The sequence below is a fragment of the Epinephelus lanceolatus genome, chromosome 8 (genome assembly GCF_041903045.1).
Source record: "Epinephelus lanceolatus isolate andai-2023 chromosome 8, ASM4190304v1, whole genome shotgun sequence".
Taxonomy (NCBI): domain Eukaryota; kingdom Metazoa; phylum Chordata; class Actinopteri; order Perciformes; family Serranidae; genus Epinephelus; species Epinephelus lanceolatus.
Window position 1 is genome coordinate 546,929 of NC_135741.1, and position 27,839 is coordinate 574,767.

The window sequence follows — 27,839 nt, forward strand, 5'->3', positions numbered from 1 at the left end:
GGAGGAAACCCACGCTGACACAGGGAGAACATGTGGGAGCACCTGGAGGAAACCCACGCTGACACAGGGAGAACATGTGGGAGCACCTGGAGGAAACCCACGCTGACACAGGGAGAACATATCGGAGCACCTGGAGGAAACCCACGCTGACACAGGGAGAACATGTGGGAGCACCTGGAGGAAACCCACGCTGACACAGGGAGAACATGTCAGAGCACCTGGAGGAAACCCACGCTGACACAGGGAGAACATGTCAGAGCACCTGGAGGAAACCCACGCTGACACGGGGAGAACATGTCAGAGCACCTGGAGGAAACCCACGCTGACACGGGGAGAACATGTCAGAGCACCTGGAGGAAACCCACGCTGACACGGGGAGAACATGTCGGAGCACCTGGAGGAAACCCACGCTGACACGGGGAGAACATGTCAGAGCACCTGGAGGAAACCCACGCTGACACGGGGAGAACATGTCAGAGCACCTGGAGGAAACCCACGCTGACACGGGGAGAACATGTCAGAGCACCTGGAGGAAACCCACGGTGACACGGGGAGAACATGTCAGAGCACCTGGAGGAAACCCACGCTGACACAGGGAGAACATGTCAGAGCACCTGGAGGAAACCCACGCTGACACAGGGAGAACATGTCAGAGCACCTGGAGGAAACCCACGCTGACACAGGGAGGATACACAGAAGGGCCCAGGCTTCTGTGTGGAGTTTGTATTCAAACCTTAAACACAACAGTGCTATTGATCACACTTCTAATTTCATGTTTAAAATTCCATTATTTTACATTTCCAAACAGTTTTGAAGTTCATATCAATGAGGTGAAGCTGTTGCAAAGAAATGTACTTTATGATCTTTTACATTTATTTATTTTTAATCAGAGTTGCTCTGATCCAACAGTGAGGTCTGAAACTGGGAATCACAGAGCTGATTGTTGACTCTGCAGTTACTCCTTCAAAACACAAAAACTAAACATGGCTTAATAGAGACAGTTTCAAACACAAATCAGCTTCACTATAACTCGCAGCATTCACAGACAAACACTTGTCTTAATCTGGACACATTTTCACCACAAATACAACATGCTAACGTTATTAGCACAAGCCTATGGCATTTTACATTGTATAAATTAGCCTAGCAGCTAGCAGAGATTTCCTCTACTGAAGCCAGGATAAATCACACACAGTGTGTGGAGGCTTTATGGGGGAGCGTATCTATGTTTCCCGGGTTCTATGTTCCCCACTTAACCCTGCAAAAAAGGCTGTAGCCTGACATGTGCTTCCCCAGAAATGTAATTGCATGTTGCAGTGACGCAGACCTCCATTTTTTGTAAAGTAAAAACCATTGGGGTCATCCCTATGTTTCCCGGGTTCTATGTTTCCCGCTTACCAAAAAAACCCGAACCTCTTTGAGCACCGTCTCCTCCTCCTTTAAAATCAGTTTGTGATACAGAAATCTTCTGTTGCAACAGCGTGACTTCCCACAGCATTTCCTCTGGACACAGAACGGCATGAGGGACGCTGCAAGAACGACTGCACAGAGTAACCATCCACCAATCACCTGAAAGAGACACAGCGATGGTGAGAACAACACGGGTGTCTTCATTCAGTCAAAGAAGAGCTGATGGAGTCGAACCAACAGAGGAAACACTCACCCTGGACTTGTTCTTCAGCTGAGCGATGTCCGCTTGTTCTGTCTCAGTGATCTTGATCACGGCTTTGCAGGCTAAGTGCTGCTGTTGTTCTGACAGCAAAGTCTCCATTGATGTACACAAACGCGACCCACAGCAGACCAACTAAAAACGCCCTGAAGATGCGATGGAAGAAAGAACCCCAAAAAGTGCAGGGCTGAAGATACTGGCTGCACGGCCGTGAGCACAGGTACCTGCAGACGCTCTGAAACCACCTGTCCCTCCACAGCATCAACACAAGGATGATGAAACACAGCAGAACCATGTACAGGATGCAGTCAAAGTCTTGTGATTTGCAGGTGCATGCCTGCAGTGCAGTCTCTGTCGAGCAGGATGGTGTAGGTGAACATCAGGATGATGGTGCCGCAGGTGCTGAGCTTCCCAGAAACAACTTTAGTCAGAACGCTCTCCATCTTCATCGAGCAGCTGGCAACAGCTGACGACCTGCAGCCTTGTACTCTCTGAACATATACCAGCATGAAACCACATGCTTCCTGTTTCTTTTCTTTCCAGAGAAATCTGTCGTGTGCATGTGTGTGTGTGTGTGTGTGTGTGTGATGGAGATAAACAGTATGGACAGTGACTCATCCACATCTGAAACTGGAACTATCTGATTTATGGTGTTTTTGTTCCTCAGTCGTCGTCGACCACAGACAGAATTTAGTTTGACTCATTTCAGACTCAAAGAAATCAGAGTTTAGTTTGTTGAACCTTCAGATAGTTTCTGAGTGAGACTCTCACTGAGCTCTTATCATTTGGTTGTTGTGATATTTCCTAAACAGTGAACTTGTAGATTGTAAAACAGCAGAGTGATGCACAGCAGCATGTTGTATCCTCAGGTTGTTTCAGATCACACAAACACAGACAACAAATCATGTGTGTCAGTGTGTGGACTCAAACAGCTTGGAAACAGAAATAAAAGTGTGTGATACACACAATAGATTTTAAAGATGATTCAAATATAAGACGATTAAACAAATCTTAAACTGAGGTATGAACAGCAGAGTGGACAGTGACGTGTGTTTGGGATTTCTGGGCAGACAGTCGGCCTGTATGTCAGGGCCCGGTCACATGACATGAAATCAATATCACCATTAATTTAACATTTTACCTCGATCACTATTAATGAACCCTTATTTTGTTTTTGCCCCAATGACAAGGTTTGTGCTATAAATATGCTCCACTATTAAAGCTCTCTTCGCCTCAGGCAGCCATGTTTGACTCATAAAGCTAAGGACCCTGTGGACTGTGGCGTCTTTAACCCAGTAAGAAAACTGACACAGACTCCTCTGCTGAGGTCAGTGACCTGCAGGTCGACCTGGAGCCAAATGCAGACAGCAGAGCAGACAGCAGAGCAGACAGCAGAGCAGACAGCAGAGCAGACAGCCGAACAGACAGCCGAGCAGACAGCAGAGCAGACAGCCGAACAGACAGCCGAGCAGACAGCTGAGCAGACAGCAGAGCAGACAGCTGAGCAGACAGCAGAGCAGACAGCAGAGCAGACGGCAGAGCAGACAGCTGAGCAGACAGCAGAGCAGACAGCTGAGCAGACAGCAGAGCAGACAGCCGAGCAGACAGCAGAGCAGACAGCAGAGCAGACGGCAGAGCAGACAGCTGAGCAGACAGCAGAGCAGACAGCTGAGCAGACAGCAGAGCAGACAGCAGAGCAGACAGCAGAGCAGACAGCCGAGCAGACAGCTGAGCAGACAGCCGAGCAGACAGCAGAGCAGACAGCCGAGCAGACAGCCGAGCAGACGGCCGAGCAGACGGCCGAGCAGACGGCCGAGCAGACGGCAGAGCAGACGGCCGAGCAGACAGCCGAGCAGACAGCAGAGCAGACAGCCGAGCAGACGGCCGAGCAGACGGCCGAGCAGACAGCCGAGCAGACAGCCGAGCAGACAGCCGAGCAGACAGCCGAGCAGACAGCCGAGCAGACAGCAGAGCAGACGGCCGAGCAGACAGCAGAGCAGACAGCTGAGCAGACAGCAGAGCAGACAGCTGAGCAGACAGCTGAGCAGACAGCAGAGCAGACAGCTGAGCAGACAGCAGAGCAGACAGCTGAGCAGACAGCAGAGCAGACAGGGACACATCAGGGTTTAATGAAGGAAAGATTCATGAGCTTACTGACAAGTCCTCAGAGACACGGTAACGAGTCCTCAGAGACACAGTGACAAGTCCTCAGAGACACGGTAATGAGTCCTCAGGACAGCAGGGACTAAGCTGAGCAGGTCCAGGTGAGGATTCAGGTTCTGATAACTGAGGCATGAGCACAGAGTGAGGAACAGGGCTGACGAGGTGAAGTGGAAACAGGTGAGCAGGTGGGCGGGGACGGTCAGGTGACACCGGAGGAAAAGGGGGTTACTACAGGGCAGCGAGGACTGGCTGGATGTGGGCGTCATGTGACTGGAACAAAAGAGAAAAGTCAGTAAAGAGAAAGAGAAAGGAGTTAGAGGAAGTGGTGATGTGGTCGGAGGGCGGAGAGGAAGACGGGTCGGCTGTAAGAAACCGAGACAGACCAGACAGACCAGACAGACCAGACAGACGGCAGGGTTATTAGAGGTCACTGAAACTGAACTAAACACTGAAACCAGGCGTGAAAAAACATTTCAGTCAGAGACTGTTCTTTATTTATCTAAATCCATGACCGTCCCTCTGCCATAAATTAGTTCTTAGATTTTTTAAGTTTTTCGCTCTTGTCATTCAAACGGTTTATTTTTGGACAAGTTTTAGATGAGACGTAGAATATGACGAAATAATAAAATTTTTTCTAATCAAAGTTTCATCACAAATGATGTGTTCAAGGACTGTCAGAAATTTAACACTCTCCCTGCCAGAGTATTATTTTAAATTTCCAGCCACCACCAGCATTGTGGTCATATTCACTGATCTTTCAGGACCCACAGAATAATTTGTTCTCTGAATATGTAAACAGTATAAACATCAAACTGAAGAAGAGAACTTCTGTTTTTATACACACACAAAAACATTTTATTCTGTCTTATTTCATTTATTTTTATCAACACTTGAATTTGTGCATTTTTCAGGCAAAAAGCTGAGAAAAATATATTTTTGTCAAAGAATGTCTTTTTCAACATAAAATCAATTTCACATTTACATTTTTTTTCTCATTTCCTTACGTCAGTCTGAATTGTATAAATCAAAATCATAATAATAATGAAAATAATATTCTGTGTGATGTTTAGCAGCAGAACACGTTGTCACGTTCAGCGTTCTGTTGTCTCCGTCTCCTCTGTGGTCGTCATGGAGATCCTGTTTCGTCCCACCAAACTCGTTTGTTTCTTTGTTCGATCATTATTCAGAATGGAGTCGGCCTACACTGTCTACACAGCTTTATTTTAACGGTGATCATAGTGGCGGTTGGCACTCATAATGTTCACCATCTTAGCTTAGCGTGCTAGCCTGCTAAACAAAAGCCTGCTGCCCACACAGAGGTCTGACCTCTCCACAGGTGGCTCTGATCTGTGAGCAGCTGTGGACGTGTCGGCCGTCCTCTGGTTTCTGTCCTCTCCTGGTTTCCTCTGATGGTTCTGGAGACAGCTGGAAATATGATGTGTTAACGGCTGTGGGCCTTTAAGCTTTACACGCTGATCAGTCAGCAACAAACCAGAGAACAGCCGGGGCTGATGGGAATATCATTCGTTTATTAAGCAATGAAATACAGATGAAACTCTGAATGTTAGCATGCTAACTTTAGCTAACGTTACAAGCTGTAAAAGCTAAAACACATTGATCTGATGAAGGTGAAAAATGTCATTAAAACACAAATACAGAAAATATGAATCACAGTAGAGACATTTCATTTAAACCCTCGTTACATAGCACAGCTCCAAATCAACTGATAAACATAAGAACAGATTAAAACATGGCGACAACGTGACCGTCATGGCCGACACATCTTTACTGCACGCCGGATGAACCTGGATCCTCATCGTCCCCCTGTGGAGAGAAACACAGAGTTTCAAGGGTTAGTTAATTATCTTTATGTGAATACATCACAATCATCATCATCATCATCATCATTATCTCTGTATGTTGTGTATCATAATTCTAACACACAACATAAAGACTCGTGTGTGTTCTGACCTGTCGCTGGTGAAGTGGAATATTTCTGTTTGTGTGACTATTATTAATTAATTAATTAATTAATTAATTAATTAATTAGTGAAATCAATGTGTTTATAAATGTGGCCAGTGAAGCTCAGTGTGTTCACAGGTTGATCATCATATCTGTGATCCATTGTTTTTGTCTCCTCAAAGACTCCAGGTCAGTGAGATCTGATGCATCAGTGACCTTAGTTTCTCTCATGAGCTGGTGTCAATGCCCCGAGGACATGTAGCAGGAAGAGGTACAGTGTAACTGGATGGACAGACGGACGAGTGTGTGGACAGATGGAAGGAGAGATTTTCTGTTTCCATTTCCTGAAATAAAAATAAAAGAATGACATGAAGTGAGTGTGTGTACAGTTCATCTCTTCTTTTTGTTCCTCTGTCTCATCTGTGTGTGTCCAGCAGGTGTTGGCTCTTTACCTGGATTTCTGCTGCTTCAGGACGCTCGATAAGAGGGAGATTTTCTCCTGCAACATGAAAACATTTCTCTCACTGTTACACATACTTGGTTTCATTTTGTCTGACAGAAACATGTGGATGTATTTACCTGGCTGTCCTGTGGTACAGTCTGTGTCATTCTTCTGTAAAGAGACATTTTCAGAAATAAGAATAAAAATAACTGAAAAGCAATCAAAATCTCATCTGTTTCTGTCCAGCACATCACGAGTTTGTACTAAAAGTGATTAATTAATTAATGTAATTAATTAATACATTTTAAATCAATTAAAATTAATTTGCAACACTTGATCTACTTTTCACAGTTTGGGCTCGTCCTCTAAAACTGGAGGAAACTGTGCCAGAAAAAATATGTATAGTCAGTAAAGCAGATTTTATTGTGAAGGCACTAACTGGCCGACTCATGAGATCAGACACAGACCCGTACTCTGTCATGGCCATTGTTGTTGCTGTTGCTAGGGGTATTTTCTTTCTTATTCGTATTCGTCAGGTCTTCCTGCTGTTGCTGAGAAAGTCTTGGTTCAGGAGATTCCTTTAGCACATCTTCAGCAGCACCATACCATTTGTCCCATGTGTTGTTAATGATGATTTCAGTCAACTGGTCTTTTGCTGATTTTGTCAAATTTTCTTTCAGCACATTTTCCTCTTCGTCCAAAAACACACTGTAATATTTAATCTTCATGTTGTAGCGCCTGGATTCTTCAGAGCAGTTCTTTGGTACAAATGATGATATAAAGGCAACCAGCAGGATAGCAAGGAGGATCGACATGCCAGCGATCTGAAGAGAGAGGCAACAAAGATGGTCAGATTATCACCACAGACGCTGAGAAACAGCCATAATAATTTTATTCCATTACAGCTGTAGATCGCGAGTTTCTCAGGAAAACAGACCTCATACACTTCTAACACACCAAATGTACAGTATGAGAATCATTTCCCACAAGGTGTCATTTCTAAAGCCTCTTTTACACTGCCTGCTTAAGGTGGGAATATCACAACATTATTCCACCTCACAGTTCTGTATAAAAAAGTACAATCGTGGAAAAGGGTACAGAGTTGTTTCATCTCTGAGCCGAGGACGAAGGTCGTAACAGAACTGAAATGATGTCTGTATGAAAGGGACAGTTGACAGGACGAGATCAGGACGATGTGTTGTGTCTGGCCCACGGCAGTAGATTAAAAAGCAGCTGATAGCAGTTAGCAGCTAACTCAAAGAAGAACAGCGGCTGTTAGCAGTTAGCGGCAAACTCAAAGAAGAACAGCGGCTGTTAGCAGTTAACAGCTAACTCAAAGAAGAAGAACAGCAGCTGTTGGCAGTTAGCAGCTAACTCAAAGAAGAACAGCAGCTGTTGGCAGTTAGCAGCTAACTCAAAGAAGAAGAACAGCAGCTGTTAGCAGTTAGCAGCTAACTCAAAGAAGAAGAACAGCAGCTGTTGGCAGTTAGCAGCTAACTCAAAGAAGAAGAACAGCAGCTGTTAGCAGTTAACAGCTAACTCAAAGAAGAAGAACAGCAGCTGTTGGCAGTTAGCAGCTAACTCAAAGAAGAACAGCAGCTGTTGGCAGTTAGCAGCTAACTCAAAGAAGAAGAACAGCAGCTGTTAGCAGTTAGCAGCTAACTCAAAGAAGAAGAACAGCAGCTGTTGGCAGTTAGCAGCTAACTCAAAGAAGAAGAACAGCAGCTGTTAGCAGTTAGCAGCTAACTCAAAGAAGAAGAACAGCAGCTGTTAGCAGTTAGCAGCTAATTCACAGACGAACAAGAGCTGTTAGCAGTTAACAGCTAACTCAAAGAAGAAGAACAGCAGCTGTTGGCAGTTAGCAGCTAACTCAAAGAAGAAGAACAGCAGCTGTTAGCAGTTAGCAGCTAACTCAAAGAAGAAGAACAGCAGCTGTTAGCAGTTAGCAGCTAATTCACAGAAGAACAAGAGCTGTTAGCAGTTGGCAGCTAACTCAAAGAGAAAGAACAGCAGCTGTTAGCAGTGAGCAGCTAACTCAAAGAAGAACAGCAGCTGCTAGCAGTTAGCAGCTAACTCAAAGAAGAACAGCAGCTGTTAGCAGTTAGCAGCTAACTCAAAGAAGGAGAGCAGCAGCTGTTAGCAGTTAGCAGCTAACAGGAGCTCCTTACCCTCCGAGCAGAGGACGAGATCAGCCGCCATATAACAGGGACGCTAAATGATTGTTATTGACATGTGATGTCATTGTTATTGTTTATAAAGAGCTGCTGACACGTATATGTCACACTAGAGGCTGACGCTGTTGTGTTACATGTCACACCTCTTTCAATTCTGTGATGTCATCATGCTGTCTGACATCACACTCATTAGTTCTGTGTAAACATGTAAATGAGGTGTGATGACAGGACTTGGTCGCCGCTCTTTGGCGCCACCTCTGTGTAAATGGTCTCATGTGTTCCAATTATAATCTACCTCATCAAAACCCTCCTACAACACTCAGTATAAACACTGTGACGCTGCTGCCGTAGTCTTCTCAGGAAATGATGTGTCTGGATAATTATTTTCTGAAGTAAATGGATAAATATCACGTCATCCTGAGGGACTCATCACAACAACACAGAAAATAAACTCATGATGTGGAGATAAATTCTTACAGCCGCAGCTGTTCTCAGCATCACAGTGAGCAGATACTGTGCACACACTGATGACAGAAGACAATCACAGTGAAACGAAGGAATGAGACAGACTGACATGATGTGGACAAACACTCACCAAGGACTCGATTTTCAGTTCAGTGATGGTTGTGTGATCCTCAGCCGTGAGGTTTTGTTGAGGTTTGCAGGCCAACTGTTTACCACTGTTACAGCAAACCCACCAGTCTCCATCGATCAGCACAGAGATGACCCAAATCGAACCTATGAACCCTGCTTTGATGATATAACACAATAAAGCCCAAAAACTACTGAAACAGGCGGAACATTTACAAGCACGGATACAGGTCCAGGTACGGGCACAGGTACGGTCACAGGTACATTTACAGGCACAGGCGTATTTCCAGGCTCTCAGAAACGTCTTGTCCATCCAGAGTTGGACAACAAATATAATAAAGAACGGCATAGCCATGAAGAAATTGCAGCTGCGACCTGGAGCCTCACAATTGCACTTCAAATCCCTGTCGAGCACAACAGTGTGAATAAAAATCACAATGATTGCGACGAAGGTGCCGAGTTTCTTGAGAGCAAAACTTGGAAAGATGCTGTGTTTCATCTTTGCTGCAGAGTCTGTAACTGCTGAGAGCTGCTGCCTGTATCGTCTGAATTTACCAACTGAAACCAACCACACCTTCTGTGTTGACTGAATGCTGCTTTACTGAGAGGGTTTGACTGGAATGTTACAGCAACACATTTCTTCATATATAAAACTGAAACTGACCTCCTCTTTCACAAACAGTTAATGCTGTCAGCTGCATCTATTAAAACTTGAACATGAAAGTTTTTACTTTTCATTTTCTGATCATTTCACAGAGAAAATGAATGCAGAGATCACTGGACACAACACTGCACGATTAATGATTCCCTCCTCAGCACATCTGAGAACAGCTGCAACAATACTTTGTGTTGTTTCAGTGAATTTTAAAAGTGCAGAGCTGATCCATGTGAAGAAGGTGTGAAGTGCAACAATACAGTGCCTACATGCACACACACTGAGTAAGATTCATGTGTAGCACAAGAAGGAAATGACTGGCCTGAGAAAAGAAACCACAAGTGTTCATAGTTTCATGGTGTTGTTGGGTGCTCATTATCTTTTATTGTGCACCTCTAACTCTGCAGCACACACTGTGTGCAAAGCTTTATGTTTTTCACTCCAGGTACCAACATGTTGGTTTGATCAGACCAAACATCTGCTGCTTCACGTCTCATCATGAAAATGATGTCAGCTTGATGAGGTGAAATCCTGATAAACAATTTGTTAAAGAAAAAACGACCACAAAAGCAACAGTGCCGCAGATGTTGGTGGAATTTCCTACAATGATCATTAAATATCATAAACTAATAACAGACTCGATGCTCTGTCACAGTAACTCGTCCAGTGAAAGCTTCGTCTACACATCAGCCAACACGCCCTTATAAGAGTGAGGACTTCACCATTTGGTTCTTTCTGCTGATTATTCATTTCATTTGATTCTCTCAAAATTATGACCATTCTTATTGAAATACTACAACTTCATTTTTTTTTAATGCAGTGACTTTATACTCTAATATCATTATGTGTTGTTGTAGTAACATTTTTCCCCCTTAAGTTTTAAGCCTTTGTTATTTGATTAATAATTACTTAATTAATTAACAGTGGCCCTCATAGTTTTGCACATAAATGAAGTATACAGGAATAAAGTCTCTAAAATTTGAAATGAGTAGCTAAAAACAGTACTAGGACTACAGTATTACTGTACTGAATTAAATAAACCAACACACACACACACCTAGTGGCTAAGTAAGGCTACTTTGGCGTGGAAGGTCGGATCTCGGTCAGGGCGGGTAACACATATCCAGTCTGGAACCTTAGGCAAAGTCCTTAATGCTGCTAGCCTACTTCAGCTACTTCAGGATGAGTGAAACTGGGAATGGGGCAACCTGATGAGAAATGGTCTACTGGAACAAAACATGGATGGAACTGTTGGAATGCTACTATACGAGTAACCCCAATGAGAGGAGCTACATGCAGAGGATGTGGGATATTTGGATGCTTCGAAATCCAACATCTAGGCTAACAAAGAAACCAGTCCTAGCCCAGTGTTCCAACATCCATAAATGGCAACTGCTGTCACAACTAGAGATTGATGAGGTGCAACAAACATGCTACAGCAAAGGGGAACCAGGACGACAGGTCAAAGTAGGGATGTCATCATCATCCTCACAGATTGGGTACCAAGCCCCAACAAGCCCTTACGACACAGATTCCCTTACAGCAAGGGCGAATGACCTGAGATTGAAAATCATGGACAAACTGGAAGCACAGCAACCCTGAAGCCGATTATCAAGGCTAAGTGACAAAGTACCTTCTGAAAGTCTGAAATTACGACCATTACTGAGACGAATCAGTTGATATACACCACAGCAACAGTGATCCTACAGATGCTTGGCTACAAGATGAACACCATGAGCCACAAAGAGAGCTTCCCTCCATGGAGAAGGAGGCTGGAGGCCAAGATCAAGGCAACACGGAGAGAAGCTAGTCAACTCTCAGAGCTACAGAAAGGTGTGGAGAAGAAAGGGATCCCTAGGAAGTCCAACGAACTGTCTATACCTGAAACACTGGAGACTGCTGGGCAAAGGCTCACAGCTCGGGCTACCCGCCTGAAGAGATGCACAAGAGAAGTAGAAGCCAGAGAAATAAACATGTTCTCCACCAAACCATTTATATATATATGTAAAAGGAGCCGAATGTTTCCTCTTCTGTTCCTGAGATATGACATTAAAACATGATGTCACAGTCAAGCTGACCTTTGACCTTCATTATTTTATTCTGTTAAACATTTATGTTAAGTTTTGTCAGAATTAGTGAATGAATTATTGAATTATGGACTAAAACATGTTTTGTGAGGTCACACTGACCTTTGACCACAAAATTCCAATCAGTTTATTCTTCAGTCCAGGTGGACGTTTGTGTCAAAGTTGAAGAAATTCCCTCAAGCTTTCTTGAAATATTGTGTTGACAAGAATGAGGTGGATGCTGGGTCACAGCGACCTTGACCTTCAACCCCTGAGCACCAAAATCTGATCAGTTCATCATTGAGTCCAAGTGGACGTTTGTGCCAAATTTGGGGAAACTCTCTCAAGATGTTCTTCAGACATCATGGTCATGAGAATGGGACTCATGACGGACAGACCTGAAAACATAATGCCTGAGGCCACGACTAGCACCAACTAAAACCTGGTTACATCAGAAAGGCGCCAGACTGTCTGAGAAGTAATAAATAAAGGTAAATAACAAGTTAAAAGAAATTATGGGATAGTTCTCATTACTTTGAACAGTTTATTTTTTATAGTGTTTTCCACTGTTTACCTTGTTCTCCCTAACATGTATTAGCAGCTGTTAGCTGTATAAGAACAAACTTTTTCACCGACCGTTGTCATCCATCCACTGGTTTTACAGGTAAACATGAAAAAAAAAACTTTGTGTGAATTTTTGTATTTTGAATGGTTTTTATTGCCTGAGTTACCCCCGACAGGGACAAGTTAAATTTCACCAAAATAACAAGAACATTTGTCTCCTGTATAAAATGAGCGAGTCCAGCACATTCATGATCACCTGCACCTGCGTCTGTCTGTTTAATCTTAAAAATTAATTATAATCATCTGACAAAACTAAACTACAACTTATCAGACCTTCAGGAAGGTCACAGCAAAGTTTCCTCTGTATCCTTCCGGTGAGAAAATTACAGGAGTTTAATTGAAACAGTTCTTTCATACTGCAGCTGAGCATCATCCATTAAATTATATATTACTGTATATAAAGCTGTTAATAATCCTGCAACACAAACTGAAAATACAACCAGGACAAAGGCAAAGACAGATGAACGAGGACACGCTGTACAAATAAATACATTCAGCAGAAAACATCTCACTGCAAAGACTACAAACATGGACATTAAGAATGTCACAAAAATAGCTGCTGTGAGGTCATACTGCTCAAACATCAACAAGACCAAACAAATTTAACAACGGTGGAAAACTAAAAAATATCTCACACTGTCTACTATGTTTTATGAATACAAAACATTTTTAAAGCAATCATGTTTGATTTCTAAAGCTGAAAACACCAAAGTCCAATCTAATATTTATCTAATTTTAATTAAAACAGATTTAAAGATTTTAGTTAAATCTTTTGCTTTTTTAAAATATTTTCTGTTAATTTTGTTTTGTACTGTAAAGCATTAATTGAAGAGCAACCTGGTGTAAAAGAGAGCTCTCAGGAAACTTTAAGGGTTCCTTCAAATATTAGCTTGGTTGTTCTACTGAATACTGATGACATTGGGATTCTCTCGAGGACCCAGGATGGTTCCCTGAGGAGCTCCTTCATGAAAGTTTCATGAAACCAGACAGTTTTTCTCAGATTTTCTTTAATTAGTTTCTTTTCTGGGTAAACTGCTGGAGCCCTGTTTGGATTGCACAACAATTTGTCCTCTGTTCATACATAATGATAGAGAGTTTTCAGTATTTCTACAAACTGATGTCACCAGAACAAGTTCTCAATCACACCTGCATAAGTGCCTCTTGTCAGCAGTTGGCTGGATCACCACTGTCTCTTTTTGTTGTGTGTGGGATGGTAACCAATAGAGAAATGCAATGTAATTATTATTTCAGATGACAACATGCTTGTTAGTGTTAAATCATCCAAATCTTTTGGTTCATTTATCAAATTTCAGACAATAAAGAGAGAAATATCTTCTATCACAATAACGAAGGCTCGACAATAAGCAAAAACAACAAACCCAATTTTAGTTTGGGACACTCTGAGTAAGAGAAATACAACAGACTAAGAAAAAAAATCTGCATTTTGAATCTATAATTTTACAATTATAGATTAAATAAATTAGTTCCAGTTATTAAAAACTTTTTGTTTAATCTGAGCCAGTTTCATAAACGATGGTTAAAGTAAAGATTTATTACTGAACTCTGGAAGGTTGATGTATGAGTTTTTGTTGCAGCGTTTTAGTTCATGGTTGGAACATGGTTAAGGGCTCGAACACGACACATTTTTTGCGCCCTTAAATTCATGTTTTCAAAGTAGTAAAGGGCCAACATCTGAGCCCTAAGATAAACAAAGTTCAACTTTTGGACTTAAGCAACACGCACCGGATGTCATGTGACATGGTTATGGTTTCATAACATCTTGCCGGAGGACTACAGTTGCGAATTATCCGGCTGGCTAAAACTGGCACATTTACAGTAATGTTGATTAATGTGTACGGTCCTTTTTTATAAATAAAACAAACTGAAACTGAAACTGAAACAACCAACCACAGCTCGTGGGTAGCCCCCCTTTCTTCTGTAAATATCAGTCTCTGAAGCTCGGGCCACAGCGCCTGCGTGAGCAGCACGTGTGCGTCAAGGTACCTCTTGGGATTTGTTTCTTTTTTTTGGCGGCCATGTTAACACATTAGTGTAGCCACACTGCCTGCACGTGCAGTGCTGCTCAGGCGCAGCGTGGCTGCAATATATCTAGAGAACTGGAGTGTCACCAATTTTTTCTTTTGATGATCATATTGACATGACACCACCTGTCACTACAGTTTCAACATCTGTAAATATCATCGTAGCAGCGCCGCAGCAGAGACACTGTCTTTGTGTTTTTGTGAACACCACAAGTGTGCGAGCTTCAGCAGTTCAGCAAGGTAATCGTCACACGCTGCTCACACAGGCAGTGTAGCCCAGGCCTGATGCATATGGAGAAGCAGTTGATCATTTTAGTGCAGGGTTACACGGAGCTTCACATGTCCCACAGACAATATTCAGTTAAAGGTCAACGTCTGGAGGAAGATCAGCTCTGAACTCAGGGTTTCTGGTATGTAGGCTATGATATGGTGCTGGTTATGGTCGCCAAGCAACTAGTTGGCACAGAAGAGGCACAGCAGCAGCAGCTAGTGCCGGACCTCGTCTTTTCCAGATGGTTGAAAACGCGGCATGTGTTCCAGCCTAAAGGTGGTTCCTCAGGTTTCAGTTTGTTATGAAGCCACAGTGTCTGCAGCCGTGACTTTAATCACATGACCAGCGTTCAGTGGAAACGGCCAACGTCGTGTCATCCTGGAGTTAAACCCTGAGGTGAAGCTTTCGTTCTGAGAGTGTGTGACAGAGTTCAGTGTTCTAACTTGTTGATCCTGCTTAACTTGTTCAGTCCAGCTAACTGCTGAAGAGCTGACTGTGGTTAACACAGAAACTCGTTCTGAGCCAATCAAACCAAAAACACAAACTGAATCCATTAAATCACTCACTCTGCTGATGACTTAGTATTTAAGAGAAAAGACTGAGATCATGAGTCGACGTTTGAAGCTTGAATGTTCATAAAATCTGAGAATATTAAAGTATTTTCCTTTTTGCCCTGAGAATATTTTATCATCATTATTTACAGTACAAGTAAAAGTCCTGCATTCAAAACCTTAATGTGAAAGTATGTGCGTATCAGTAAAATGTAGTTAAAGTAATAACAGACAGAATGTATCAGTAAAACTGCTGCAGTAACGTGTCTGTGTTATTTGGTTTAATCTACAGACATGCGTCAGATCACCTGAAGGCATCAGATAGATGTAGTGGAATAAAAAGTACAGTATTACCTGTGAGATGAAGAGGAGCACAAGTATAAAGATGTTTTCATAGAAACATGATTTCTAAACTTTAAAACCTTTAAAAAGATTCACAGACTCTGCTGTGATCGTCAGTAAAAACAGTCCCCGTCAGAAACGTCCAGGAGAAATCCCCGCCGTGTTCTGCTCTGCCGCTACACTCCGCTGTTCTGCTTTATCCAGCTGCGGTATTTGGTGACTCTGGTGTAGACGCCGGGTTTGTTCCTGCGAGCGCAGCCGTCACCCCAGCTCACCACGCCAGCCAGGAAGACCCGCCCACTGAGGCCGGTGACGGACAGCGGGCCGCCGGAGTCGCCCTGAGAGGATCAGAGAGGAGAGTTAGAGCAGAGACGATCAGAGCTGCGAGCTTCAGACGGGCGCTCTGAATACGAGGGGTGGATCTGACTCAGAGACGATGGTGACGCCTCGCAGACAGCCTGTTGCTCAAAGAGGCCCCGTCCTTAATTATATAAGTCTTAATAAAATGTTAACATGTGAGTTCTATAAAAGTTGTGATGAACGTTGAAATGATCTGCGGAGACCAAACAGGCTGTAAACATGTTTATTTCTACATGTGAACATGGAGGTCTGTGGGGACTGACTCACTGTTGGAGCCAGCCTCTAGTGGACATTAGAGGAACTGCAGGTTTGGATTCATGTTTCAGCCTCGGAGGATGCCACTTGTGCCAAAATCAGTATGATACACAATCAATCAATCGATCAATACGTAAACACAACAAGTTCAGATTCACGAGATGTGACTGATGGAGCGTTTAATAACGACTGATGTCCTGTGACATCATGTTATCATGAAGGAGGAACACATGTCGCTCTGAGTGTCACTGTGTGTTTGTGTTACCTGACAGGCGTCCACGCCTCCTTTGAGGATTCCGGCGCACAGCATCCTGTCAGTGACCTCATCTTCCATCAGAGTCTTGCACACTGTGCTGTTGATGATCCGAACCTCCGCCTTCTGCAGGATGGTCGCGGCGAGGCCTGACACACAACACGATCACATCTTAACAAACATGTCTGTGACTGAACAGAGATTTAATGTTGATCTGAATCAAAGTAAGTTACAATGAACTACTTTCTACATCCAGGATGAAAGTTTTAATATGATTATAAAGACATGAAATCATGCTAATCCTGTATTGATGCAAACAGTAATCAGATTTTCTTCAGCAAATGTTTCTCTAGTTTAGTTTTTAAAAATATGTCTAAACTTTCAACACTGTAGTGAAGGTTTAATCAGACATTTTAATTATATTTTCCAGACATTTTATCAAATTTTTTTTGACATTTTATCAACATTTTTTATTTATGATTTATCAATATTTTTTCCAGACATTTCATTACCACTTTTCCATTTTTATAACATTTTTTCTGACAATGTATTAATATTTTTCAGATGTTTTTATTAACATTTTTTTGATTACTTATTAATATTTTTCGGACATTTAATTAACATTTTCTCAGACATTTTAGTAATATTTTTTGCACATTTTGTCAACATTTTTCTGAAATTTTATTAAATTATTTTCAGACATTTTATTAATTTTTTCAGATTTTTAATCCACATTTTTACGGACAATTTATTAATAGTTTTAATTAATTTTTTTTCAGTATTTTTTTTTTATATATATATTTTTGGACATTTAAATAAAATTTTAATTTCATTGTGAAGTCTGACTGTTTCATTTCGTCTCTGTCCTGTAAGACAGCCTGAGGTTTGAAATCGTCAAAGTGACCACCTGTCAGTCACACAGCGTGGGCGGGACTTTGACAGTTTGTGAGGGCGTCTCTCTCAGACTGACAACTAAAATCTTTTTCTTCCGTTTTATGTCAAACAAACTCAAAAACATGAGGAGCATCGCTTCCTGTCAACGAGCTGTCAGGTCTCTGTCCTGTGGTGACTCACCTCCCTCTCTGGTGGCGCCCCAGCCGGTGATCCACGCATCTTGGCCTGCTGGGAAGTCGTAGGTGGCGGAGGGCAGACAGATGGGCCAGATGTTCTGGTTGAGGGTGACGTTGGCGTCCAGCTCCATCAGAGCGATGTCGTTGTCGTAGGTGAAGCCGTTGTAGTCCTTGTGAGTGATGATCCGCCTCACGTTCCTCCTCACCGTCCACTCATTGGTCTGACTCTGCACGTGCAGACCCAGCAAGGCCTCCCATTGGTCCGCCTGAGAGTACCTGCAGTGACACACACCGAGAGGTCAGAGGTCAAGTCTGAGAGGTCAGAGGTCACGTCTGAGAGGTCAGAGGTCGAGTCTGCTGGAGGAAGCAGGCGAAAGTTCCAAAAACATTTTAAGACATCAGTTTTCATAAAACAAGAGCGAGTCGAGTCAGTTAATCTAAGGAGGGAGAAACAAAGCATCATGGGAAGTTTCTACAGCCAGGTATATTTAAGGTTTTGTTATGATGTCATGTTTGAAATCACATGTTGAATCCCTCCAGCCTAGAAGAAGAATCTGCGAGCTTGTGTTTAATTAGCTCTGTCAGACGTTTCTGCTGCTCCTCCGCTGTGGACTGACTTCCTGTGCTGGGCCAATCACAGTCATTTATCTAAGAGGGGTCTCAAAGAGCGGCACCAGCCAAGATGGCTGCAGCTGATGTGCAACTTTGTGTTGAAGCTGCTGGATAGGTTATTTTAACTTTAAGCTTTTCTTTAGAAGAAAGATGTGCAGTGTAGGGGTAGATGGATGGATGGATGGATGGATGGATGGATGAGTGGATGGATGAGTGGATGAGTGGATGAGTGGGTTGATAAGTGGGTGATGACACCTGCTGGAAACTAATACATTAACTGATGTCAGGCTGGAATCTCTCGGCCAATCAGAGAATAATCAAAGTGGAAGTAAACACAAAATAAACACTGCATTCCAGCAGAGAGAAATCTGACCTCCTTTGTGTTTAGTTTTTAAATGACATTAATCATAACCTACAAACAGTGTGTGTGTGTGTGTGTGTGTGTGTGTGTGTGTGTGTGTGTGTGTGTGTTTACTCTGAGCAGCAGCCAAATAACATTAATACAAGATTCAGTTCACACCTCAGACAGCAGCTGATAAACTGTTAGCACATGTGTATCATAGTGTTGCAGATTCATCAGCTGATCACCACTCATGGCCGCCTCACAGCTCGCAGCTTCACCTCAGCTGTACAGTTTAATAAAGTTATGAAAATGTTTCAACACATTTAAAACAAATATATATCCATAGACTGATAATGAAATGACTTCAGAGAGTCAGCAGGTGGTCTGCTGAACGTCTCTGTGTCTTTACAGCTCCTACTTCTTTGGTCCGCTGTCCTGGACGCAGTGGGCGGCGGTCAGCAGCCAGCGGTTACTCAGCACCGACGCTCCACACACGTGACCCGTTCCCCGGATCTGGAGGCTGACCTGCCAGGGCCACTCCCCCTCCCGGGACGCCTGACCGCCCACGATACGAGAGCTCCGGTACGGCCTCGTCCCGCACTCTGAAAACACACAGACACAAGAATACACACTGACATCACACTGCACTTGGCTCTGTGTGTGTGTGTGTGTGTGTGTGTGTGTGTGTGTGTGTTGAACGTACGGCAGTCGTCCTCATCAGAGCCGTCCTCACAGTCCTGCTCTCCGTCACACTCTGGGTTCAGTTTACTGATGCAGTGTCCGCTCCGACACAGGAAGGTGAACTCTGAACACTTCTGCAGAACCAGAGCTGAAATACACACACACACACAGACACACACACACACACACACACAGACACAGACAGACACAGACACACACACACACACACACACACACACACACACATACATACACACACACATACACAGACACACAGACACACAGACACACACACACTGCGTTACAGCTCACAGAGTTTTCCTTTTACGTCAGTACAAACTGCAGCTGCCCTGCACACAACATCAGGTCATGAACTTTGACCTTGAACCAGTGCACTCTTGTCAGGTGAGCATGACGGACAACAAGCTGATGGACCAGCTGATTAAGGAGGTGAGTTCAGTGTTTGGCGGGAGGCTGGATTCAGAGGGGACTGCGGTGCAGAGACGCAGGCGCAGCGAGGAGCAGACCATCCTCAGCACCTGCAGCCACCGTCTCCACAACATCACAGCAGGACGGAGACGCAGCCGCAGCGATCGGTGTGTTGCAGGACTGAATGCTTCAGAAGATCCTTCATCCCTACGACCACCAGACTCTATAACACCTCCCCCACCAGACACACCTCAGAGGACCTTCAGTCATTTAGGAACTCAAGGACGTTTTACTTTATTTATTTCATCAGCACCTTTTTTATTGTTGTTGTGGTTTTTACTGTAGATTTTATGAGCTACTGAATATTATAACAATTACAGTATCAACCTATCTTTCTATCTTTCACACTGTGTGCTTAACCTGTGTGTACGAACATTTAAGAGGAAATCTGAGATTCAATAATTACGTTTAGCCAACACACACACACGTGGTTACGTTTAGCCAACACACACACACACACGTGGTTACGTTTAGCCAACACACACACACGTGGTTACGTTTAGCCAACACACACACACGTGGTTACGTTTAGCCGACACACACACGTGGTTACGGGCGGCATGGTGGTGTGGTGGTTAGCACCCTTGCCTCACAGCAAGAGGGTTGCCGGTTCGATCCCGGGCGTGGGAGCCCTTCTGTGTGGAGTTTGCATGTTCTCCCCGTGTCAGCGTGGGTTCTCTCCGGGCACTCCACCTTCCTCCCACAGTCCAAAGACATGCAGGTTAATTGATAACTCTAAATTGTCCGTAGGTGTGAATGTGAGTGTGAATGGTTGTCTGTCTCTATGTGTCAGCCCTGTGATAGTCTGGCGTCCTGTCCAGGGTGAACCCTGCCTCTCACCCGGTGTCAGTTGGGATAGGCTCCGCCCCCCCGCGACCCTCAAGAGGATAAAGCGGTTAGAAGACGAATGAATGAAGACACACGTGGTTACATTTAGCCAACACACACACACGTGGTTACGTTTAGCCGACACACACACATGGTTAAGTTTAGCCAACACACACACGTGGTTGAGTTTAGCAAACACACACACATGGTTAAGTTTAGCCAACACACACGTGGTTACGTTTATAATAATAATAATAATAAATTTTATTTGTTAGCGCCTTTCTGAGCACCCAAGGACACCTTACAATAAAAACATACAAAAATACCAGTAATACAACATTAAATTAATTATTAAATAGATAAAATACATGACAGAAAATTAAACCGGATAGGCAAGTCTGAACAGATGGGTTTTAAGCTGTGATTTAAATTGTCCAATGGAGTCAATCTGACGGATATGGGGGGGCAGAGAGTTCCAGAGTCTGGGTGCAGAGCAGCTGAAGGCTCTGCCATTCATAGTGGTCAGTTTGAAATTAGGGACAGACAGAAGAGCAGCTGAGCAGGAGCGTAGAGCACGGGTGGGGGTGTAAGGGTGGAGAAGGTCTGACAGGTATTGGGGGGCCAGGTTATGGAGAGCTTTGAATGTGAGGAGAAGGACTTTATATTGGATTCGCTGATGGACAGGTAGCCAGTGGAGCTGAATGAGGATGGGAGTGATGTGTTCGGTGGATTTGGTACGGGTGATGATTCTGGCAGCAGAGTTCTGGATGATTTGGAGACGATGGAGAAGTTTGTTGGGGAGACCAGTGAGGATTGAGTTGCAGTAAAGTGAAGTGACAAGTGCGTGGACCAGGACCTGGGTGTTGTGTTGGGTGAGAGATGGACGGAGTCTGGAGATGTTACGTAAGTGCATGAAGGCAGCACGGGTAATGTTACTGATGTGGGGGGAAAAAGAAAGAACACTGTCCAGTATGACACCGAGGCTTTTGACTTGGGAGGAGATATGGACCGGGTGACCGTCGATGGAAATATTGAAGGGATGAGTGTTGAAGAGTGTGGACCTTGTGCCGACGAGAAGGACTTCGCTTTTATTTCCATTTAGCTTGAGAAAGTTGTTTGTCATCCAGATGTTGATGGCCTGGAGACAGTCAGTGAGGGGGGGGGTGCTTGGTTTAGTGGAGATGTAAAGTTGTGTGTCATCGGCATAACAGTGAAAATGAATTCCAAAGTGACGGAGGATGTCACCAAGGGGGAGGATGTATATGATGAATAGAAGCGGTCCCAGCACTGATCCCTGCGGGACAACATGTGTAATGGATGATGGTTGTGAATGAACATTTTTCCCTTGAACAAACTGTTTCCTGTCAGATAGATATGAAGTGAACCATTGTAATGCAGTACCAGAGACCCCAGTGCCAGCTAGGCGTTCCAGGAGTATGGAGTGGGAGATGGTATCAAAGGCGGCACTGAGGTCGAGGAGGATGAGGATGGTGAGAAGGCCAGAATCTGCTGCCAGGAGGAGGTCATTGGTGATCTTGATTAAGGCTGTTTCTGTGCTGTGTTTTGGGCGGAAACTGGACTGGAATGGTTCAAAAAGACTATTATTGTGCAGGTGGTTCTGGAGGTGGGTTGCTACTGCCTTTTCTAGGATCTTACAGATGAATGGGAGGTTGGAAATGGGCCGATAGTTATTATGGTCATTGGGATCAGAACCAGGTTTTTTAAGAATGGGAGTGATGGAAGCAGTCTTCAGTGATGGTGGAACAGTAGCAGTGGAAAGGGAGGAGTGAACTATGGATGTTATAATGGGTGAGACTGTTGGCAGACAGGCTTTAATTAAGGCAGTGGGGAGAGGATCAAGTGGGCAGGTAGAGTTCTTGGATGCCTTGATGAGCCTATTAATACACGCAGCAGATGGGAGTTGAAATGTGGACAGAGTGTTGGAGGGTGGAGGATCCAGGGTGTTCCACCGGGGGTAGGTGGCTTGCGTTGGTGCGGGAGTAGTCAGTTGTTGGTGGATGTTGACAATTTTTGAGTTGAAAAAGTCCAGAAACTCTTGACACTGTGAGGTGGAGATGAGGTGAGAGGGGGTTTCAGCTGGTTTGAGGAGTTTGTTGACAGTTGAAAATAAAATCCGGGTGTTGCTGTCAGCAGAGTTAATGATATGGGAATAGTAGGTGGACTTGGCTGTGTTGATGGCAGATTTGTAGGAAGTGAGATGGTCAAGATACATTTGCTGATGCACTACCAGACCGGTTTTCCTCACTAATCGCTCCAGCTGGCGACCCCGTGTTTTAAGCTGGCGAAGCTCCGGGGTGTACCAAAGGGAGGACCGAGTGAATGTAACTGTGCGGGTTTTCAGGGGGGCAAGTGTGTCTTGAGCATATTGGAGGTTGGCGTTATAGTGATCAACCAGTTCAGCAGTAGTGAGGGGAGCTGAAATGAGTGGAAGTGCTAATTAGACTGTTAAGCTCAGTGATATTAATATTCTTAAGGTTTCTGAAAGATATGGAGCGGTTCTGGATGGATTTTGAAAGTTGAAGATGAATATCAAAAATGACAAGCTTATGGTCAGAAATAGGAAGATCAACAGCACTAAGGTTACTTGGTGTGACTCCTGAACAGCAAACTAAATCGAGAATATGCCCTTTGTTGTGAGTTGAGAAATTAACAAATTGAACAAGGTCAAAACTATTAAGAGTAGAAATAAAATCTTTGACAGATGTTTCAGTGGGCTTATCAAGATGAATGTTAAAATCACCAGTTAAAATAACATTAGGAGACATAGCACAAAGATCAGCTAAAAGGGACGTGAGCTCACTAATGAAAATGACAGAGGGTTTAGGAGGTCGATAAATAGTAACAATGAGGGTAGGTGTGGGGCCATTCAGCTGAGCAGCCAGGACTTCAAAGGTTTAGCCAACACACACACACACGGTTACGTTTAGCCAACACACACACACACACACGGTTACGTTTAGCCAACACACACACACACACACACACACACGGTTACGTTTAGCCAACACACACACACACACACATGGTTACGTTTAGCCAACACACACACACACACGTGGTTACGTTTAGCCAACACACACACGTGGTTACGTTTAGCCAACACACACACGTGGTTACATTTAGCCAACACACACACACGTGGTTACGTTTAGCCAACACACACATGTGGTTACGTTTAGCCAACACACACACACGGTTACGTTTAGCCAACACACACACACGTGGTTACGTTTAGCCAACACACACACGTAGTTACGTTTAGCCAACACACACACACGTGGTTACATTTAGCCAACACACACACGTGGTTACATTTAGCCAACACACACACACACGGTTACGTTTAGCCAACACACACACACACACACACGGTTACGTTTAGCCAACACACACACTCGTGGTTACGTTTAGCCAACACACACACGTGGTTACGTTTAGCCAACACACACACACACACGGTTACGTTTAGCCAACACACACACACACGGTTACGTTTAGCCAACACACACACGTGGTTACATTTAGCCAACACACACACACACACACATGGTTACGTTTAGCCAACACACACACACGTGGTTACGTTTAGCCAACACACACACGTGGTTACGTTTAGCCAACACACACACACACACATGGTTACGTTTAGCCAACACACACGGTTACGTTTAGCCAACACACACACACGTGGTTACGTTTAGCCAACACACACACATGGTTACGTTTAGCCAACACACACACGTGGTTACGTTTAGCCAACACACACACACGTGGTTACGTTTAGCCAACACACACACGTGGTTACGTTTAGCCAACACACACACACGTGGTTACATTTAGCCAACACACACACGTGGTTACGTTTAGCCAACACACACACACGGTTACATTTAGCCAACACACACACACACACACATGGTTACGTTTAGCCAACACACACACACGTGGTTACGTTTAGCCAACACACACACGTGGTTACGTTTAGCCAACACACACACACGTGGTTACATTTAGCAAACACACACACGTGGTTACGGTTAGCCAACACACACACATGTGGTTACATTTAGCCAACACACACACACACGGTTACATTTAGCCAACACACACACACACACACACACGGTTACGTTTAGCCAACACACACACACGTGGTTACATTTAGCCAACACACACACGTGGTTACGTTTAGCCAACACACACACACACACACACACGGTTACGTTTAGCCAACACACACACACACACATGGTTACGTTTAGCCGACACACACGTGGTTACGTTTAGCCAACACACACACGTGGTTACGTTTAGCCAACACACACACGTGGTTACATTTAGCCAACACACACACACACAGTTACATTTAGCCAACACACACACACACACACACGCATGGTTACGTTTAGCCAACACACACACGTGGTTACGTTTAGCCAACACACACACGTGGTAACGTTTAGCCATCACACACACACACGTGGTTACGTTTAGCCAACACACACACACACGTGGTTACATTTAGCCAACACACACACGTGGTTACGTTTAGCCAACACACACACGTGGTTACATTTAGCCAACACACACACACGTGGTTACGTTTAGCCAACACACACATGTGGTTACGTTTAGCCAACACACACACACGGTTACGTTTAGCCAACACACACACACGTGGTTACGTTTAGCCAACACACACACGTAGTTACGTTTAGCCAACACACACACACGTGGTTACATTTAGCCAACACACACACGTGGTTACATTTAGCCAACACACACACACACAGTTACGTTTAGCCAACACACACACACACACACACGGTTACGTTTAGCCAACACACACACTCGTGGTTACGTTTAGCCAACACACACACGTGGTTACGTTTAGCCAACACACACACACACACGGTTACGTTTAGCCAACACACACACACACGGTTACGTTTAGCCAACACACACACGTGGTTACATTTAGCCAACACACACACACACACATGGTTACGTTTAGCCAACACACACACACGTGGTTACGTTTAGCCAACACACACACGTGGTGACGTTTAGCCAACACACACACACACACATGGTTACGTTTAGCCAACACACACGGTTACGTTTAGCCAACACACACACACGTGGTTACGTTTAGCCAACACACACACATGGTTACGTTTAGCCAACACACACACGTGGTTACGTTTAGCCAACACACACACACGTGGTTACGTTTAGCCAACACACACACGTGGTTACGTTTAGCCAACACACACACACGTGGTTACATTTAGCCAACACACACACGTGGTTACGTTTAGCCAACACACACACACGGTTACATTTAGCCAACACACACACACACACACATGGTTACGTTTAGCCAACACACACACACGTGGTTACGTTTAGCCAACACACACACGTGGTTACGTTTAGCCAACACACACACACGTGGTTACATTTAGCAAACACACACACGTGGTTACGGTTAGCCAACACACACACATGTGGTTACATTTAGCCAACACACACACACACGGTTACATTTAGCCAACACACACACACACACACACACGGTTACGTTTAGCCAACACACACACACGTGGTTACATTTAGCCAACACACACACACGTGGTTACGTTTAGCCAACACACACACACACACACGGTTACGTTTAGCCAACACACACACACGTGGTTACGTTTAGCCAACACACACACACACACGTGGTTACATTTAGCCAACACACACACACGTGGTTACGTTTAGCCAACACACACACACACACACGGTTACGTTTAGCCAACACACACACACACACATGGTTACGTTTAGCCGACACACACGTGGTTACGTTTAGCCAACACACACACGTGGTTACGTTTAGCCAACACACACACGTGGTTACATTTAGCCAACACACACACACACAGTTACATTTAGCCAACACACACACACACACACACACGCATGGTTACGTTTAGCCAACACACACACGTGGTTACGTTTAGCCAACACACACACGTGGTAACGTTTAGCCATCACACACACACACGTGGTTACGTTTAGCCAACACACACACACACGTGGTTACATTTAGCCAACACACACACGTGGTTACGTTTAGCCAACACACACACACGTGGTTACATTTAGCCAACACACACACGTGGTTACGTTTAGCCAACACACACACACATGGTTACATTTAGCCAACACACACACACACACACATGGTTACGTTTAGCCAACACACACACACATGGTTACGTTTAGCCAACACACACACACGTGGTTACATTTAGCCAACACACACACGTGGTTACGTTTAGCCAACACACACACGTGGTTACGTTTAGCCAACACACACACACACGGTTACATTTAGCCAACACACACACACACGGTTACGTTTAGCCAACACACACACACGTGGTTACGTTTAGCCAACACACACACGTGGTTACGTTTAGCCAACACACACACACGTGGTTACATTTAGCAAACACACACACGTGGTTACGGTTAGCCAACACACACACACGTGGTTACATTTAGCCAACACACACACACGTGGTTACATTTAGCCAACACACACACACACGGTTACATTTAGCCAACACACACACACACACGGTTACGTTTAGCCAACACACACACACACGTGGTTACATTTAGCCAACACACACGTGGTTACGTTTAGCCAACACACACACATGTGGTTACATTTAGCCAACACACACACGTGGTTACGTTTAGCCAACACACACACATGGTTACATTTAGCCAACACACACACACACGGTTACATTTAGCCAACACACACACATGGTTACGTTTAGCCAACACACACACACGTGGTTACGTTTAGCCAACACATACACGTGGTTACATTTAGCCAACACACACACACACACACGGTTACGTTTAGCCAACACACACACGTGGTTACGTTTAGCCAACACACACACGTGGTTACGTGGTTAACTTATTTTTTTTTTCTGCATTTTCCCGATGCTGCAGGGTGCTGTTAAATGATGACAGTGACTGGCTGCGTATCAAGTCACTGACCAAGCACCAGTGTTCAACGACGTCGGAGTGAGATCAGGTCGGCCCGGCTATGAAACTGACAGCCTTTCAGCCTCATCAATATGGGATGAGGATGAAAGTTTGTTTTTAATTAATATCAACTGAAAGATTCAGCTGTGAAAACAGGAAGTGAACATATGTTCATTTGCAGCCAACTGATTATTGGTAGGCTATCACGGTTGTGCAGAGTCAATAAGAGATTGTGATCTCTGATCCCAGCAGCTGTTCAGATGTGATCTGTGACCTCACTGGAAGATATTTGAGTCATTCAGGTGAGAGCCA

General features: G+C 44.2%; 2 protein-coding genes and 1 pseudogene across 4 annotated transcripts in view; all 3 read right to left on the reverse strand.

Moving 5' to 3' along the window:
• Window positions 1-515: 515 nt before the first annotated feature.
• On the reverse strand, window positions 516-2,250 carry LOC144464206 (uncharacterized; annotated as a pseudogene). Its single transcript, XR_013491978.1, has 3 exons — window positions 1,664-2,250; window positions 1,399-1,569; window positions 516-733 (listed from the first exon to the last, which is right to left on the reverse strand). The product of XR_013491978.1 is annotated as an uncharacterized LOC144464206 (transcript).
• Window positions 2,251-5,341: 3,091 nt separating this feature from the next.
• On the reverse strand, window positions 5,342-9,575 carry LOC117258908 (uncharacterized). Of its 2 annotated transcripts, none has more exons than XM_078169688.1 (6): window positions 9,007-9,575; window positions 6,711-7,061; window positions 6,375-6,408; window positions 6,248-6,294; window positions 6,012-6,139; window positions 5,342-5,656 (listed from the first exon to the last, which is right to left on the reverse strand). In XM_078169688.1, the coding sequence occupies exons 1-5, from the start codon at window positions 9,499-9,501 to the stop codon at window positions 6,023-6,025; spliced, it is 1,044 nt and encodes a 347-aa protein (XP_078025814.1). In that variant the 5' UTR covers window positions 9,502-9,575; the 3' UTR covers window positions 5,342-5,656; window positions 6,012-6,022. The 2 variants fall into 2 exon arrangements, with proteins under 2 accessions (XP_078025814.1, XP_033486027.1); XM_033630136.2 differs by having other exon boundaries at window positions 6,705-7,061; window positions 9,007-9,574.
• Window positions 9,576-12,417: 2,842 nt separating this feature from the next.
• LOC117258716 (suppressor of tumorigenicity 14 protein homolog) overlaps window positions 12,418-27,839 on the reverse strand; it is a 31,115-nt gene continuing 15,693 nt past the window's right edge. Inside the window, exons 15-19 of the mRNA XM_033629819.2 lie at window positions 19,150-19,275; window positions 18,865-19,048; window positions 17,496-17,767; window positions 16,434-16,570; window positions 12,418-15,891 (exon numbers count right to left, since the gene is read on the reverse strand). Of these exons, the coding sequence (XP_033485710.1) occupies window positions 15,730-15,891; window positions 16,434-16,570; window positions 17,496-17,767; window positions 18,865-19,048; window positions 19,150-19,275 (881 nt within the window). The 3' untranslated portion in view covers window positions 12,418-15,729. The remainder of the gene's footprint in view (window positions 15,892-16,433; window positions 16,571-17,495; window positions 17,768-18,864; window positions 19,049-19,149; window positions 19,276-27,839) is intronic.